The sequence below is a fragment of the Hyperoodon ampullatus genome (assembly GCF_949752795.1).
Source record: "Hyperoodon ampullatus genome assembly, chromosome: 12".
NCBI classification, from domain to species: domain Eukaryota; kingdom Metazoa; phylum Chordata; class Mammalia; order Artiodactyla; family Ziphiidae; genus Hyperoodon; species Hyperoodon ampullatus.
Genome location: NC_136925.1, coordinates 61,728,573 through 61,746,337, shown reverse-complemented (window position 1 = coordinate 61,746,337; position 17,765 = coordinate 61,728,573). Strand labels below are relative to the sequence as shown.

Sequence of the window (17,765 nt, the reverse complement as noted above, 5' to 3'; positions counted from 1 at the left end):
TGAAAGCCAAGTGACTTAAAAAGATCATATTATTATTATAACATTTTATTTTTCCATGAGCACTATTATTATGGAGTTTAAATATCATCAAAAGTACACATAATGGTTGTGCTCTTACGTTGTAATCACAGAAAGGTAGTCATCACTTCCTTTGTAAATCAATTTAAATAAATAAAATTCACCTAAAAATTATTTGGGAATATGTCTAAATTTAAAAGATAAATAACATTTAGGAAATATGGATCTGTAATGTATTTACTTGAATATTGAGTTAATTTCCTATTCTTTGTTTTTCTTTTTTACTAAAGCACATAGTTTAAATAAGTTGTAATTTTGAGAGTTTCTTAACATAAAAAGAAGGCAAAAAAATCAAGCGTCAATGAAAATGAGATCTGGAATTAGAAATCTAACGTCTTTTTCTACACTAAAATTACACTCTTCTATAATTTTGGAAAATAATAAGGAAATAAAGACTTCAGACACATTTTTCAGAAATAGTATGGCATTATTAGAATTATCTGGATTTATGCTATTTTTCATATATTTCTTTAATTTTTGTCCTGAAATTAGGATTTCATTGTTCTGCATGGTATTGATAGTGCTGACACTCTCAAAATTGCAGTTCCAGAATGCTTTTTATTTCTTTGCTTTGTTTAGGATATCATTCACTGTTTTTGCTAAGCTAAGATGGCTTCCACACAACATCATAAATGCATAAATATGCAAATATGTATACAGGTAACATTGCTGTGGAACTATCTAGACGGAGTGTTTTAAATTAATGAAATGCAAGTGGTTAAGCTTACTGCATTAATACAGTGTGAATTGGTTAATGTTTGTGATAAGTGCTAAGTGTTAGACAATTGAGTTAAGCTCTAAACCTGAAGTTCTTGATCATAGTATGGATTTTATTATGCCTTTACAGGTGAATTATATTAGAAAATGTGTAAAATTGAGATTTATCCTGTTTTAAAGAATTTTACAAAGAAGAAATAATAAATTTCTCTGACACATATTCAGACTTACAGAACAGTATTACTGATGGTGGAATTGTTAAACAACACAATACCACTTACTATTACAAACAAATTTAGCAAAAGTAAACACTGCCTGACTATGGGAAAAGACAAGTGGATTTCTCAAATCATCCAGTGCCCAAGTTTGTTGTCTAGTTCAAACATATGTCCTGAAACAGGTCTTTCTTTTATACGTTTTAAATCTTCACAGAAAGGAGAAGAGTTATACCTATTTACTTTGTAATGGGAACTGTTATATAGGAAATAGGCACTCAATTAATTTCCTCAAACTCTTCAAAAGTTTCACCACAGTTTTCATTGAATTTCTATTTTGCTTTTTAGGCTTTTGAAATTTTCACTACAAAATGCAATTTAAAGCTCCAGTCTCATCTTTTTTCTTTAGTTTATTTTTTTGTCTTTGATAGAAGTTCATCAGTAGCTTAGCCCAGTTAGGTTTGTCCATTTGGTTTTGTGACAATAGACATTTAGACTAAGAAGTCCATTCTAGAAGCATAAGTAGAAAGAGCCAAGTGCTTAGGAGTTCAAAAACATTTACTTTTAGGCTCAGTTCTGTTTCTTTAGTGGCCTTGCACAAGCCTCTTGCCTTCCTGAAGCTCCACTTCCCTATCTAGTAAATGGTCCTACAACTACTAATATCTGTCCTACCTAAGAGATTTTTTTGCGAGGGTGCTATGAGACAGGGACTGTGAAAGTACTTTGTAAGTTGATAAGCACTATACTAAAAACAAACAAAAAAGATAAAGTGGGTTGTTACCGTGCTCATCCAACCTGTATACACTTGACTCTATGGGAACGTATATTTTAATATGCTGATAAGCCTCTCTGTGTGGAATGAAATGGAAAAAAAGGTTTTTTTCCCTTTCTTTCACTCTTTCTGTTGGTCAGCCTTTTTCTTTTATTTTTTAGAGTGTGTACCTTTCTAGGTCAGTTGTATTAGAAAATAAATGCATAAAGTTAAGAACATTATGTCCACAGTATCTTAATGTAAATGAGGGATTTCCATGAGTGTTTTAGAAATTTAAATGTTCAGTTAATACACATATTAAATAAAAATATTTTGTGCAGTGTATTTAGAACACAATTTTTGATATACTAACACACCTTTACAAACAAAACTCAAAATGCTTCAATACATTTTCCCAAATCTTTGCTGCCTATTTTTAAAAAGAAGCAGTTTAGGAAAAAGTTAATGTGATCTCAAGCAATCCAGGATTTAGCACAGTTCTTGTGAATGGTATATAACCATGAAAAAATGGAAAGTTGTTTCAGACTCTAAGATATTTTGCTCATTAAATACAGGCCAGAATCATGAAGTCTTAAAATTTTTTCAATGAAAATTATAACATTTATTACTGACCTATTATACTTTGCCTTATATTTTATTTATCTTTTAACACAGGACTATTTTGCTCACACTTTCTTGTCTGAAAATAAAGTTTACGAGTAGTTTTACATAAATGTTTTAATGGTAAAAAATTTGAAAGATACAAAACAGTTACATGATTTTTTAGATAGTATTTATCAGAGCAGCTGATACATTTAGGCAATTTTTAAGGAAAATGGAGTAAGCTCATTTTTTTTTTTATCAGTTAAATAAGCTGTGAATGAGACCACAGTGGTAGCTAAATGTATCATCCATCTTTCAGTTCTAGCAAAATCTGTGAAGAGTCAGCAAGCATCTTTCCCTGTTAAGCATGTGTTCAGGTTGTGGTCTTTTGGGTCTTTCATTCTACTGACTTTTTGCTTTTTTTGGTAAGAAATATGATTTTTACTTTCAGAAGGCAGTTTTATTTGCCTGATGTTGAAAGGGTTAATCATCTAGTAATACAAAATTTAGTCACAGTGTACCACAAATAATGTACTTTTAGGATTCCCATAATAACAGAGTACTAGTCAGAGAAACGGCTTCTAATGAATTAAATTTATGAAGCTAGACTTCAGCAATTAATGTTCTGTTATTAATCAATACTTGTCTACCTCAATCTCTAGGATCCTGTTCTACATTTAATGATAATTATGTCTAATACTTACAAAGCATTTTCCATGTTCCTGGTGCTATTTTAAGCACTTTACCCATATTTTTTAAAGTTTTCACAATAATTTTATGAGATAGGTATTATAATTATTCCCATTATGGGAGCCAGGACTTGGATCCATACAGGCTGGACTTGGAGTCCATGCTCTCATTTGCTACACTAAACTGCCTTTTTAGCAGATTTCCTGAAATATTAGCTTTTGATTGTCTAATATGCAAACTTTTTTTTTCTACAAAACCATTTATTCTATGCCTCTCCGTGGAGTATGTGATTTCTTTATATTGTCTGTACTTTGTGGGAAGCAGAGTTGGAGGCTTATCTGTCTTTTTATTACTGGTACCTAGTCTGAATACTGGCACATATTGAATATACATGTAGTATTTTAAGCAGGATCAAGTCTTAATTTGGGAAGTTCTCAGCATTATACGGTAATCCCAGGTAATGAGCCTAATTTTTCACTAGGTGGCAGTATCTCCTGTGAATCAGTATTAACTCTGGAGTGCTTTTCAGTCATAGTGTTTCAGGTAAAACAAATCTTCATTGAGCATTTATTGTGTGCCAAGTTGAACAGCGCTGTGAAACCCAGGAATCAGAACCATGCTCTTTTCCAATCTTCTGTGCTTCCTAAGTAGTTAATTAAACCTCTGGGAGAATTTTAGTTAAACTGAAAAGCAGTCTACCATTGACACTAAACATGATTTTATTTATAGAACTCATATTTATTAATGATCACCTGCATCGTCATTGTTGATAGGTTTATTTTTCACATTGTGACATGTTTTACCAGAATTCAGGGCAATATATACCTTTACATTCCTATACAACTTGCTCAATAACAAAAAACCCATGGTGTTTACAAGGCCCTGTGTCTAACATCCTACCTGTTATAATACTGATGTGCAATAAATACTTGAAATAAGAATTTAAAATCCCATAGAATAGCATTTTCCCCTTACATTTTATAAAAATATAGAATGAAAGGCGTGATCAGTTAGTAAATTTGGGGCTAATAATGATAGTGGTAGTAGTAGTAACTAATATTTATCAAGTATTTATGCTATCAAGCATTTATTTATTTATTTAGTAAGTATCCCCTACTCTCATGAGCATTTTACATGCATTATCTCATACAGTTCTCCCAAATCCCCACAAGATAGTTGCCAATATTATCCCCATTTTGCAGATGAAACTGAGGCACAGGGAACATGAAGTAATTTGCCTGAGGTCACACAATTGGTAAAATGACAATTCTTGCCAGGCTGTCTGACTCCAGAGCCTATGCTCTTAAAACATTAAGCTATGTGCCACAGCTACTTATTTAGTCTTTGCATTTCCTATTTCATGAAGTAACTTAAGAAGGTAGCCAGATATGCCTGTGGTGAAATGTAGTGTTTGTTTTCAATTTTAATATTTAGGAAGACCCCTTAAGAGTAAAAGGAGCTTTGGTTGTCTAGTATCATTAATTGTTCACTCCTTTACAAATGTTGGCGGTAATTATAATGCATTAAGCCATTATATTCTCAATATAGTCCAAAATACGATTTTTCTTTATTGTGTAATGTCAAATTTTAATGTAACTACTTTTACAATATTTTTGCAATAAGGTAATGTCTAGTTGAAATAAATTTAACATCTGTAGTTGTATGTATAATTTAATGGTGTTCTTGAAGTACTAATTATGAATGATTCAAAAGCAAACTCAGATGTTGTAATCCTCATACTTGGATAAGACTAAGCAGTAACATATATAACTGATTGTAGGTTAGAGTTTTAGCTATCTATTATTAGCTTAGTAGGAGAAATTGAGATAGAAATGCCAAATTTTAAGACGTACTGAAGCTACTTATTTCTTGGTTATATCCTGAAGCATCTGTTTTAATATTCTACACATGAGGGATACTCTCATTGAAAGCTTATGTCATTCAAGGATTCAGGGCGTATGGAAAACATAGTCAACTTAATGGCTTTGAGCACAAACCAGAGCCCTGAATTCCTCATCCAGGCATTTTCTTATGCTTACATTGGTGCTTTCTAAAGTGCCTCCAGGGGACTTACCTGGTGGCACAGTGGTTGGGAATCCGCCTGCCAATGCAGGGGACACGGGTTCAAGCCCTGATCCGGGAGGATCCCACATGCAGTGGAGCAACTAAGCCCGTGCGCCACAACTACTGAGGCTGCTCTCTGAAGCCCATGAGCCACAACTGCTGAGCCTACGTGCCACAGCTGCTGAAGCCCACACACCTGGAGCCCGTGCACCGCAACACTGCAACTGGGGAAAGCCTGCACGCAGCAACAAAGACCCAACACAGCCCAAAATTAATTAATTAATTAATTAATTAAAAATAAATACACTGCCCCCCAAAAGAAAAAATGGTACAGTTCAAAATAGACAACAGTGTGGAGGGAAAGACTGAAGTAGGAATAAGAGCATTTTGGTCCTAGACAAAATGCCATCACCTTCTATTTGACCCTGGTCAAAAAATTTATCATTTCTGTATCTGTTTTTTCACCTGAAAAATTAAAATAATACCTGTTTTATTTTATCTCAGTGTTTTATCAAAGGATAAAATGAAACTAGAAAGCAAGGCGTGGAGCATAGATATATGAAGCAGGCTGCAGTAGGGAAATCCTAGCTATTTTCTGTAGCAGTATACATGTCCCACACTTTCAGTTGAATAGCGTGATGTGTGATGATTGATAATGGAATAGGAAATCAACAAAACTACAATGCATGTACTTCAGGGGATTTGGAGATAGTTTATTATATTTTTGATGTTCAACTAACAGATTTGCTGAATGATGGTAGACCATCTCCCATATGGTTGGCTATGAGACATGAGTCTTTTACACTTTCTTGTATAGCTTTTTGAAGTTTTATTAGTGACACTTTATAAGTTCTACATGACATACAAAATATTTCAAGAAATACAATATTATGAACAGGCCCTGAAATACACTCAGGCTACTAGAATTGAAGTATTACTCAGTAGAACTTCTTTGATCCATTGACGCAGTTTCTTAAGATTCGCTGAAGCAGGAACAAGTCAGGCCCAGTGAAATACAATAAAAAATTATAAGCCCTTGAACATTCTTGTCTTAGTCAATTTGGACTGCTATAACAGAATAGCAGAGACTAGATGGCTCATAAACAACAGAAATTTCTTTCTCACAGTTTTGAAGTCTGGGAAGTCCAAAATCAAAGCACTGACTCTTTGTCCAATGGAAACTCACTTTCTGGTTCATAACCAGCACCTTTAGCTGTACCCTCACATGGTACAGCTAAAGACATTATTGGGGTCTTTTTTATAAGAGCACTAATCGCTTTCATGAGGGCTCTGCTCTCATGACCTAATCATCTCCCAAAGGCCCCACCTCTTAATACCATCACCTTGGGGGTTAGGATTCCAACATAGGAATTTTAGGGGAACACAACATTCAGACCACAGAGGTTCTCTTCACACCGCAAGTGTGAGAGGAAGAGAAGGAGGATGCTGCATAACTGCTGAATGCCAGGAAACTAGAGCAGTAGACCTACCAGCTTACAGTAATCATATTATAATTAGAAATAGAAATATTGATAAGTAAATTAGGTATCCAGTAAGATGACTATACACAGTAACATGGGTATGTGTAATAGCAGATCTTGACCAAAGGTATTAAATGTTGAACCACAAAGAAATATTACTGTTAATATAGTGTAAGAAAAAGACCATGCTATTTTTTAGTTGTACTTTATTATAAAGTCAATAACATAAGTACACATAGGTTTTAATAATAACAAACCTTGTATTATTTTCAAATGCAAAGGGCACAGAATTGAAATATCTTATTTCCTCCATTCTTCCTCCTATAAAGATAAAGATCTCCTGAGGAAAACCACATTATTTTTTTATAATTGTTTAAGGCCAGAACATACAGAGAAGCACTGAACTTACTATATAAATCAAGAAAGAGGGTCAGTTATGAAAACATTTAAAGAATTTTTTAAATTGTGTAAAGTCTAGAATCCCAAATTACAGGTGATAGTAGGTAAATTTAGAAGTATTTTGATGGATATAGGAAGGAAAGGAAATTACATTTCCTTTAAGCAAATGTAGTTGCCACCTCTGTGTTCTCAGCACCATGTCTATTGCTGTGCTGTACCACTTAGCACATAGCAGTAATTTCTTATTGACCTCCAAAAATTCAGACCCCCAAGAGTGGGGCAGTGTTTTTGTATTCCCAGAGGCTGCTCTAGTGCACTCCTCTAAGAGTCATGAAAGGATAGGGATGAGACTTAAAATTGTGAGTTTTAAACGTATTAGTTAGGTTAGAGCTAAGTTTTAAACATACAAAGTTAAATTAGTACAAGGAAGAGAAAATGACTAAGTGAAGAAATACAGTTACCTAATTGCAACATCATTCTCTAACCATGGCCTCTATGAAAATGATTTAGAAAGCTTTGAACTGTTAGAAGCATAGAGCTTGAAGGAATTTCAGAAATCATCTATTATAACCTCTTTTACAGGGAAATAATCTGTATAGTCTTACACAAATAGGTATTTGTGGAGGGCTGGGGAGGGGAAAGAATGCAAGAACTGATCGCAGCTTGTTTGTAGTTTGTAGTATCTGAGAAACTAGGTCTTTATGAATATTTCTGCAGATTTTTTTTTATGGCTGTCTTCACAGAACTAGAGGTGCTAAAGATAAAGTAGGGTGTTAATTTGCCTCCTTGAAATTCAGTCAGATGGCTTTTGTATAGAAAATTCCCTTTAGACAACAGAAACAAGTATTCATTCTTGTTTGGGGTTTATTTTTGTCATCTGCATCCGTTTAGGCCATTTTAATCTTTTCTGAAAGGCATCCTTAATGCCTGGAAAAATAAACAGATAAATATTCAGGCAATTGCCTTTGGTTATTTTTTTACTAGTTAAATAAATTCCTTTTTTAAAAAAGGAAAATAATACATGTTATCATAGCATAATACTTAGAAAATACAGTTTGGCAAAAAGAGTAAGGTTAATACCCAAATCCTACTGTCCCTCGTAACTGTCGCTTATATCAGCCTCTGTGCTTCTAACGCATACTCACCCACTTAGGGCTTGAGGTGAAATTGTAGTTGTGTATCTGTCGAGTACAAAAACATAGGGAGTCAGAAAATGCCATTAAATAGTTAAACCCAGTTTCACTTTCCATTCATAGTAGCCAAAACCAATGAAATGTTAAGAGGACAATTTTGAAAAGCAAATCAGGCAAAGATCATGGAACGTGATTTGTACGTGTTGATTCATTCATCCCTGACCCATCTACTAAAGTTAAACCTCCAGTCCATTGAGCACTCTTCTTTTACAGGTTCAAAGTTTCTCTTTGTTCTTTAAACAATCTTTTATTTGAGGTAAGTAAATGTTCTGAGTGCTATGAAAAGAAGTCCAAACTATATACTGAAAAATAGTAGTCAAACCCACAAAAATCTAAGTGTAGACACGGCTACACTTCCATCTGAAAACAGTCATTGGTACTGAGAAACGTGTATCACTGCAAGGGTGGGCTGTAAGCAGGTCTTCTCCCTCAATTACGTCCCCTGGTTCTTACCACCATCAAGGTCTGCAGGTAGAGAGCCCCAGTTATCATTGAGCTGTTCTTCACTTAGAACACGTGAATGAAGTAGTACATGAATATAAAGGTCAGAGACCTAAATTTTTTAGTAGGTGCTATTTCAAATTCATGCTTCGTGAAACCAAGGTTGATAACTAAAAAAACCAGTTGATCATCCTTTTGTATATTCATTTTATTGCTTTATAAATGTTTTTCTTCCAATTAATAATATATTATGGACAATTTTCTATCATGATAATTATACATCTGTACATAATTTTAGTGGCTGAATTCCCTTTCTTTAAATGAATACACCATAATTTATTTAAACAACTATTGTTGCATAATTCCACTATTATATGTTTTTCAGTATTTTAAGGAACACTTCAGTACACACCTGGCTACCCTTACTCAGTTTGTTCCGTGGGAACAAATATCTTGAGGTACAGTGGGATAGTTAAACAAGCAATAAAAGAAACATCACTTTCTAATTTGCCTTTTTCCTCTTATTTCTTCCTTAATTAGTAGTGAAGTTGAATATATAGTTCTCCTTTTTGTGAATTTTCTGTAATGGTCATTTGCCCATTTTTCTGTTGGATTATTCATTTTTAATTGATTTTATGGGGACTCTTTGAATATTAACTCCTATCACTTTTTTGTGAGCAGTTTTATTGAGGTATAATTGACATATAATAAACTGCATATATTTTAAATGTACACCCTGATAAGTCAAGACATATTTATATACTTGTGAGACTATCACCTCAGTCAAGATAATGAACACATCCATCATCCCCCAGAGTTACTTTGTGCTCCTTGGTCATCTCTCCCTACCTCCCCCTCCTGCCAAACAAACACTGAATTAATTTGCATTTTCTAGAATTGTATATGAGTGCAACAGTATATACCACGTACTTTTTTTTGATCTGTCTTCTTTCACTCATAATTACTTTGAAGTTAATCTGTGTTTTTGAGTTTATAAATAGTTCCTTTTTATTTCTGAGTATTATTTTATTGTATTGATATATCACAGTTTGTTTTTCCATTCACCTGTTGATGTTTGGGTTTTATCCAGTTTTTAGCTATTACAAATAAAGATGCTGTGAATATTCGTTTACAAGTGTTTGTATAAACATATGCTTTTATTTCTCTTGAATAAATACCTAAAAATAGAAGAGCTGGATCCCAGCACAGACATATGTTTAAGAAGCTTCCAGACTGTTCTCTAAAGTGGCTGTGCTGCTTAACCTTCCCACCACTAGTCTGTATTTCAGTATCTCCGTATCCTTGCTAAATTTGAAATGGCCAATCTTTTAAATTTTAGCCCTTGTAATAGGTATGCTGTGCTGTTTCATTGTGGTTTTAATTTGCTTATCCTTAATGACGAATGATGTTAAGCACCTTTTCATGTGCTTATTTACCATCCATGTATCTTCTTCACTGAACCATCTGTTCAGATCTTTTGCCCATTTGTAAAACTGGCTTGTTTGCTTTCTGATTATTGAATTTTCAGAGTTAGGTTTCTTATATACAAGTGATGCTCTATCAGATATATGATCTGCAAATATTTCTCCCAGCCTTTGGCTTTTCTTCTAATTGTCTTAAGAGTTTGAAAGAACAGACGTTTGAAATTTTTATGAAGTCCAAAATTGTCAATTTTTTCTTTTATGGATTTTTAAATTATATAATTGTGTAATCAAGAAAATACTATTTTAAATGACTACTTTTTACTTTTTCTCCTTTGTACTTACAGGCATTTAAAAATTTTCAAATTCATTTATTTAAATGATCAAATGAGATAATGTATGTGAAAGCATCCTAAAAATCATAAAGTACAATACAGGTGCTAATACCCTTGTCGTCGTCGTCATCATCATCATCATCATCAAAAACATTCACCCTTTGAGCCATCTATTCCACTCTGGGATATTAACTCCAAAGAAAGGATTCTTTTAAAAGATAAATTATGAAAGTACCTATGCATAGCCTATAATGAGGGAAAACAGAAAATATTGTAAATATTTAGCAATGGGAGAATACATAAACTGTGGCGCTTCCTTAGATGAGACATTGTAAAGCATTTATGAATGGTAATTACATAGTTGTAGAAATAGGCAAAAACTTACATTTAAATTGAAAAACTGTTCAATTGTGTTTACACTATGATATTTTACATAAAATGTATATATGAATAAAGATAGAGGTATGAAGATATGAAAACAGTTGTTTTAAGGAAATGGGTTTGTGAATAATTATTTTGATTGTTTTTGTGTTTTCTTTAATTCTATTATATTATGCCTTTGATTTTTTATATTGTGTTTTCTGTATGCATCTCTTCAAAGTTAGAGTCCCCTTCCAATCTGTTATGTTTACCAGACCAAGATACTGCATGGCCTTCAAGGCTCAATTATACTACCTGACATGAAGTTACCTATGAAATTATTATATTTCCTTCTTTATGGTTTACAGTATTTAATAATTTCACATTTTGTTCATCATGTTGTATTATTATTACCCAGTATTTAAAATGTATTATGTACTTTCTGATCATTCCTTTAATGCTACAGTTTCATGGCTTAATTATTTCATTATGCTTTTGCTGTGACGATTTGAACTAATTATGGACTAATTTTTCCAGTTGCCCAGCAGGAGGCTGAAATGTTCAAACGCTACAATGGAACATTTCCATTACCTGGAATACACCAAAGTCAAGACGCTTTATGCACCTTCCCTAGACTTCCTCATCAGAGCTCTTTTCAGATTGATGAGTATGTCCTCACTGAAAATTCTTCAATGAAGATGCAGCAAGTGAAACAGAGGATTGATTCTGTCACAGTAAGTTTACTTATTTTATGCAGTTGAGAAGTTGGAAACTTTAAAACCATTTCAGTTCTGTTTTACATTGCCATGCCAATAAATATTCACTGAACGAAGTAGTTACTTAAAACTAGGCTTTCTTATACTTTTATAGCTCCTTTCTGGTACTTGTTCTAAAATCACTAACTGCAGTAAACAAACTGAACTTAAGATAATCTATTAGGCTTTCCTGACTTGATATCTCTGTAAAGATCAGCCCGGACTTGTTTCTCTATTTTAAAATATATGTGTGTATATGTGTGTATACGCATATATACAACATGCAGACACGCACACACAGCAAATACCAACCTGGGAAGATGTCTACATAAAATATATAAATGGAACAGCCTTCTTAATATGGAAGAACTAAATAATAAAGAAAATAGACTTCAACAAAGAAATGGATAAATGAAATAAACATGTACTTTCAAAAAGAGTAGGTACAAATGTCTCATAAATGCATTTTAAAGTTCTATCTCACTTCAGAGAAAAGTAGTGCCACAGAAACCAAATATTGCCTGTAAAACTGGAAAATAGATGATGAAAATCAGGAGGAGGATGCTTGGTTAAAAGTCGCGTGGTATTCTGTTGGTGGTAAATTACTATACAGTGTTTCTCAAAGATAAGTGGTAAAATGTATTGAGAAGCTTGAACATCCCTAAAAATACTTGGGCTCTTTGACCCTAATAGTTCTTTTAGTGAGAATTAGCCTGAGCTCCTTGAAGACAGGGACTTTGCGGGCTTGTTGTGTTCCCCCTTGTGGCACAGTGCCTGGCACTTAATAAATACCATCCTTTCCCCTCCTCCTTTGATAGGGATATTGACCAGTTTTAAACCCAACGTGGGAGGAACTACATTGAGACATCTTTTAGTTCTGACTGTACTTTCTTCCTCTCTCCTTTCCTTTCTTTAGAAAGTTAGAGACTGTGGGGTATACCAGAGTGCAGATTACTCAGACAATGGGTTCAGCTTTAGTTGGAATATGGGGGAAATTTTTTTATATTTATCAGTATAAATTTTAGAATAATATTACTATAAATTAATATTTCAGTGTTGTAAGACTTTATATTTTAACATTTTAAAATAATTGAATAGTGAATGTGTTCCATATTTTAAAAGGAAGTATGAATAGATAAATGGAGTTCTAAAAATTAGAGAAAAATATTTATTCACTAGGAAAAAAAAATGGCCCTTGTCTAAAATCTTGCATGGCAAAATGATTTCATCTACAGACTTAAGAGCGACTCACAGATAGATATATAAAAACCAGTTTCCTACAATCTGTCAGTCTTTACACTGTAAAACTTAACATCCTGGAATCACCTTGGGCTTGTAGCTTTTCTCCTGCATCATCTTTTATAGCTGTCATCCTCAGATAAATGAAAGTAGATGTAAAAGAAATATAAAATCAGAAAAATATTTTTTAAGATAAAGGCAAGGGGAAAGTAAATTGATAATTTATTATAAGAGAAAAACTAGTTTCTCATAGAATCATTGATTTATTTAGCTTTTACTAAACTTTTCCTTTTAAAAATTACGCTTTGGGATTGAGGTAGATTGAGGCTGCCTTTGGAAATGAAAGCTTTGTCTATTTGCTGTGGTTTTTGAAAAACCATATATTTCCTGTATTAAGAGAATTCTCTGAACTGTTTTTTCAAATGCTATCTGCGGTGTATTTTCTCTGAGAATGTATGTAGTATACATGGGAATCAAAACAAAATGTCATCTTTGTTCCCACGGAAGCTCCATTCTTTTTATGTTTTGCAAGCATTTAGGTTGACTGGATTCTCACCTTTTGTCACAATGCCTTTTCTCTTGTTTCCTGAGCTGTGTTTTGGTAGACCCTAAATTCCTTTTCCAGTTAGGTTTGTTACTTAGTCTAAAAGGCTCTGTCACTGGTCTTCTATGTAGAAGTCTAATAGAGACGACTATATTACTTCTATATTGTAGAAGACTGTATCCCTGGAGATACTCCTTTCTTTGTAACCACAAAAGGAATGTTTTTCTGATAAAATACAGTTCAAGTTTAGGGTGTGATTTGTGTGTGTGCGAATTGCATAATAAATTCAGTTCCTCAGGTATTTATCATAGGTGTTTACTCATGAACGAGAAAAGGATGCCAAAAATAGATAATTTTCTGTTCTTGGTAGCTTTATCATTTACTCATAATAAAACTCATTTAACTGTTTCATACTTAACAGAGCCGACTTTGTACTGCTGCTGCAGCAATACCTAAAAGGCTCTGCAATCCAGATAAGACCTCACAGGTAGACAGTATCTTGAGAGCAGTGACACATGTCTTTCTAAGGTTTCAAACCCAGAAATTTGGTCTTATTAGTGTATCCAGAGCTGCTCAGAATCTGGGGTACCTGGTAATAGTAAACAGTTCCACAAAAAGTTGATTTATAAACTTAAACATCTTATAATGGAAGGTATACCTCTCCAGCTGCTTGAGCACTCAAGACCACTCACCCTTTTAAAAATTAACCTGATATCTGGGTCAGTGATCACAGAGCTGATTGCTAAGCAGAGTCATAGGAATAGGGATTGAATGGGTTTTTAAATGTTTTATGCCAATTTTGAAAAAAAAAAGATTAATTTTCTCTACCCCACAGGAGATTTCACCATTTAATAATTGGTGATTATTAACATCTGTTTAATTATGAGTAGAAACTGACATAATGAATTCCTGGTACTGTGCTAAGTGTTTTACGTGTTCATTATATTTAATCCTCAAAACCATCCTATAATGTGAATGCTAGTATTATCCCCATTTTACAGAAGATGAGGTTGAGGCTTACAGAGATCAAGCAATATTGCCAAGGTCACACAGATGGAAACATTGGAGCTGAGATTCAGTGCAGGCAATCAGAATCTCATGCCCACAGTCAGTTTTACTGTCTCCTTTTAGTGATTGAAATTACTAATATCCTTTAGACGTAGTCTATGTCCCTTAGAAATTTCTGGATTAAAAACAAAAGGACACTCTTCTTTTTCAGTTCTTTTTTTCTAAACTCCACATTGATCGTTACCATTTTTTCCTAGTGCTGTACTAGGCTGATGATATATGCTGGTTAACCTTAATTGGACTAGAATATTATTTGTGTCTCCCTAGCAGCAAATTTACAAGTCATCTGTTTTGTGTTGCCTTTGACTAATTTCTTTTTCAAAAGTGACTTTTTCTTGGCCTTTTCCCATGAGTTGTAGGCAGTCCCCTTCTGTAGCTCCTCCAGTCATATCCTTTACTCCTCAAAAGTGTTTACTATTAGATTTCCTCTGAAGTAAATTATTAATTTGAGAATTATATGTATGGGTATTCTTATTTATAGAGATAATTATATACTGCAGTTCAGAGTGTGTCTTTTAGATATGTTAGTGTCCCAGTACAGAATTTTAGTGTTTATGCTAAGTTACTGAGGAGACAAATTTTTCTTGAGGCAGTTACATGTGGGCCCTCCAGAGTCTTGTTTGTCAGTGCGTTTTGCTTTGGCAAACCAAAATCATGTCATTGAGTCTCTTTAATTTATATTCTTTCCAGCTCATTGGAACAGTGCAGAGTGACACCTGCAGGTGTTAGATTAAAAAACACTCTCCCGGGCTTCCCTGGTGGTGCAGTGGTTGAGAGTCCGCCTGCCCATGCAGGGGACACGGATTCGTGCCCCGGTCCGGGAAGATCCCACATGCCGCGGAGCGGCTGGGCCCGTGAGCCATGGCCGCTGAGCCTGCGTGTCCGGAGCCTGTGCTCCGCAATGGGAGAGGCCACAGCAGTGAGAGGCCTGTGTACCGCAAAACAAAAAAACAAAAAAACAAAAAAAAACACTCTCCCAAATGTTGATTTTGGTTATTAAGAGATTAATATCTGAATGTGTTAAAAAAGAGTTGATATTTTATTAAATGAAATTATGAGTATTTCTTTACTTATTTTATCCTATTTCTTTTAGGAGGTGATACGAGCCTGTGCTGCAAAGGTGAGTGGTTTTTGTTGTTGTTGTTGTTTTTGAATTTTATTTTATTTTTTTTTTATACAGCAAGTTCTTATTAGTCATCCATTTAATTCATATTAGCGTATACATTTGAATCCCAATCTCCCAATTCATCCCACACCCCTCCCCCACTTTCCCCCTTGGTGTCCATACGTTTGTTCTCTACATCTGCGTCTCTATTTCTGTCCTGCAAACCCGTTCATCTGTACCATTTTTCTAGGTTCCACATATATGCATTAATATACGATTCTTGTTTTTCTCTTTCTGACTTACTTCACTGGGTATGACAGTCTCTAGAGTGAGTGGTTTTTACTACCAGGAAGATAACTTAAGTTTTCATTGTGATGCACCAAAGAATTGAAATGTGCCATTCATAGTTGTAATAGAACTTTTACAAAGTTCATCTGATACATATCTTCTGCATCTGAGCTCGGATTTATCAAGGAATCGTAATACTGGCACTTGAGAATTCAGCAAGTAGCTTCATATTTTTGAAGATTTAAAAATATTAAGTGATTGGCATATACTTTCAGTAAAGGGCCAGCAAGATCATTTCCTTCTCTGAGAAAAATATTATATGATACTTTATAGGTAAGAGACAGCAATACAGTTCCAATGGGTGAATGCTGAGTAAAGTGTATAAGCCTTGAAATGAATGTAAAGCCACACATAAACGGCAATGATATATTGTGCTGATAATGCTCTAGATCATTTATACTGTGTTTCATACTTCCTTTCCCATGGTCTGAAAAATGGAGGTATACAAAAAGGCCCTTGATTACTAATCAATTTCAACTAAATTGTATCTGGGATGTTATCAACACAACAGCTTTCTTCCTTCTACAAGCAAGGTTATTTTATGTACAGCCTTTAACTCAGTTGTCAAGAAAATAAGTTTTATTTAAAAGAGTTGGAATAACACCACATGTTCGTCCTTCCCTCTTATTTTCTTCTGTCTGTTCAGAATAATTAGACATCCGTATATTTATCAAATATGATTATATATGTCACAAAGCGAAAGGAGAGACCTCCAGAAGGGAAAGAATTAAAGTGGTATTAGTATATTCAAAGACTGCTTTATATAATGTCAGTGCAGTGGAAATACTGTTTTTACTCAGTAGACACCTCCTACCATGTGGCAGGTGCTTGGAATACAGAAGTAAGTAGCCTATTGTCTCGTTCCACATGGGGCATCTTATGGAGGAAATGTGTCAGAAAACACTGGGCTTATCCCATCACTGAGCTGTCCAGTATCAGTCAGGACCCATCACTTTTTTACCTAATTATCAGAAGTCAACAGGAAATAGAATATAGACAAGGGGAAGGAAGATGGGGAAAAAGGAGAACAAGCTATATTCTGACTTAGGCTGCAGATGTTCAGGAAACTTGTTCCTGATAGCAATGATTGGTGTAATGATTGTAGCTCTAAAATTACTAAATCTTCTTAAGTATGTATAGAATATAAAACTGGAGTCAAAAAAGTAGTTTATCCTCTTGATTAGCAGTTCAGAGCTATTTCTCTTTATTTTAACACATGTATTATGTACCCATCTTTTGTAATGCTGTCTGAATGTCCAAAGAGTAAAGTGTTCTGCACATATTTGGCAAAAGACTTTATGGAGAACGTCCTCTGCTATTCTGGAAACTTCCTGAGGGTGGAGGTTCATGTCATTCATCTTTGTATTCCTAGTACTTAACAAAAGTAGACTAGTCATTGAAAATATGACATTTTTGGAAATTAATCAAGGTCTAGAAAGATTAACCTACTAGTGTCTTTAGTTATTTTTTATGACAGTTTTATTGAGATATAATACACATACCATAAGATTCACCCTTTTAAAGTGTACAGTTTATTGGTTTTTATTATATACACAGAGTTGTGCAACCATCACTACTATCTGGAGTTCTTTCATTCCCTCCAAAAAGAAACCCCGTATCTCTTAGCAATCATTCTCCATTTCTGGGTAGGGACATGCACACACACACACACACACACACACACACACACCACTCAAACTCCTGCTAACCACTAATATACTCTCTGTCTCTATAGATTTGCCTATTCTGGACATTTTATATAAATGGAATCATAGAATATGTGATCATTTGTTACTGGCTTCTGTAGATTAGAATAATGTTTTCATGGGTCCTCCATTTGTAGCATGTATGAGTACTACTTTTTATTGTCAAATAAGATTCCATTGTATAAATATATTGCATTTTGTTTATCCATTCATCAGTTTACGGACATTTGTGTTGTTTATACCTTTTAGCAA

The 17,765-nt window shown here is 34.1% G+C and overlaps 1 protein-coding gene across 1 annotated transcript in view; it reads left to right on the top strand.

Annotated features, from left to right (window-relative positions):
- AHI1 (Abelson helper integration site 1) overlaps nucleotides 1-17,765 on the top strand; it is a gene marked incomplete at its 3' end in the record, with an annotated part of 214,518 nt that overhangs the window by 60,244 nt on the left and 136,509 nt on the right. Inside the window, 2 exon segments of the mRNA XM_079716741.1 lie at nucleotides 11,286-11,482; nucleotides 15,448-15,474. Coding sequence (XP_079572867.1) covers nucleotides 11,286-11,482; nucleotides 15,448-15,474 — 224 coding nt within the window.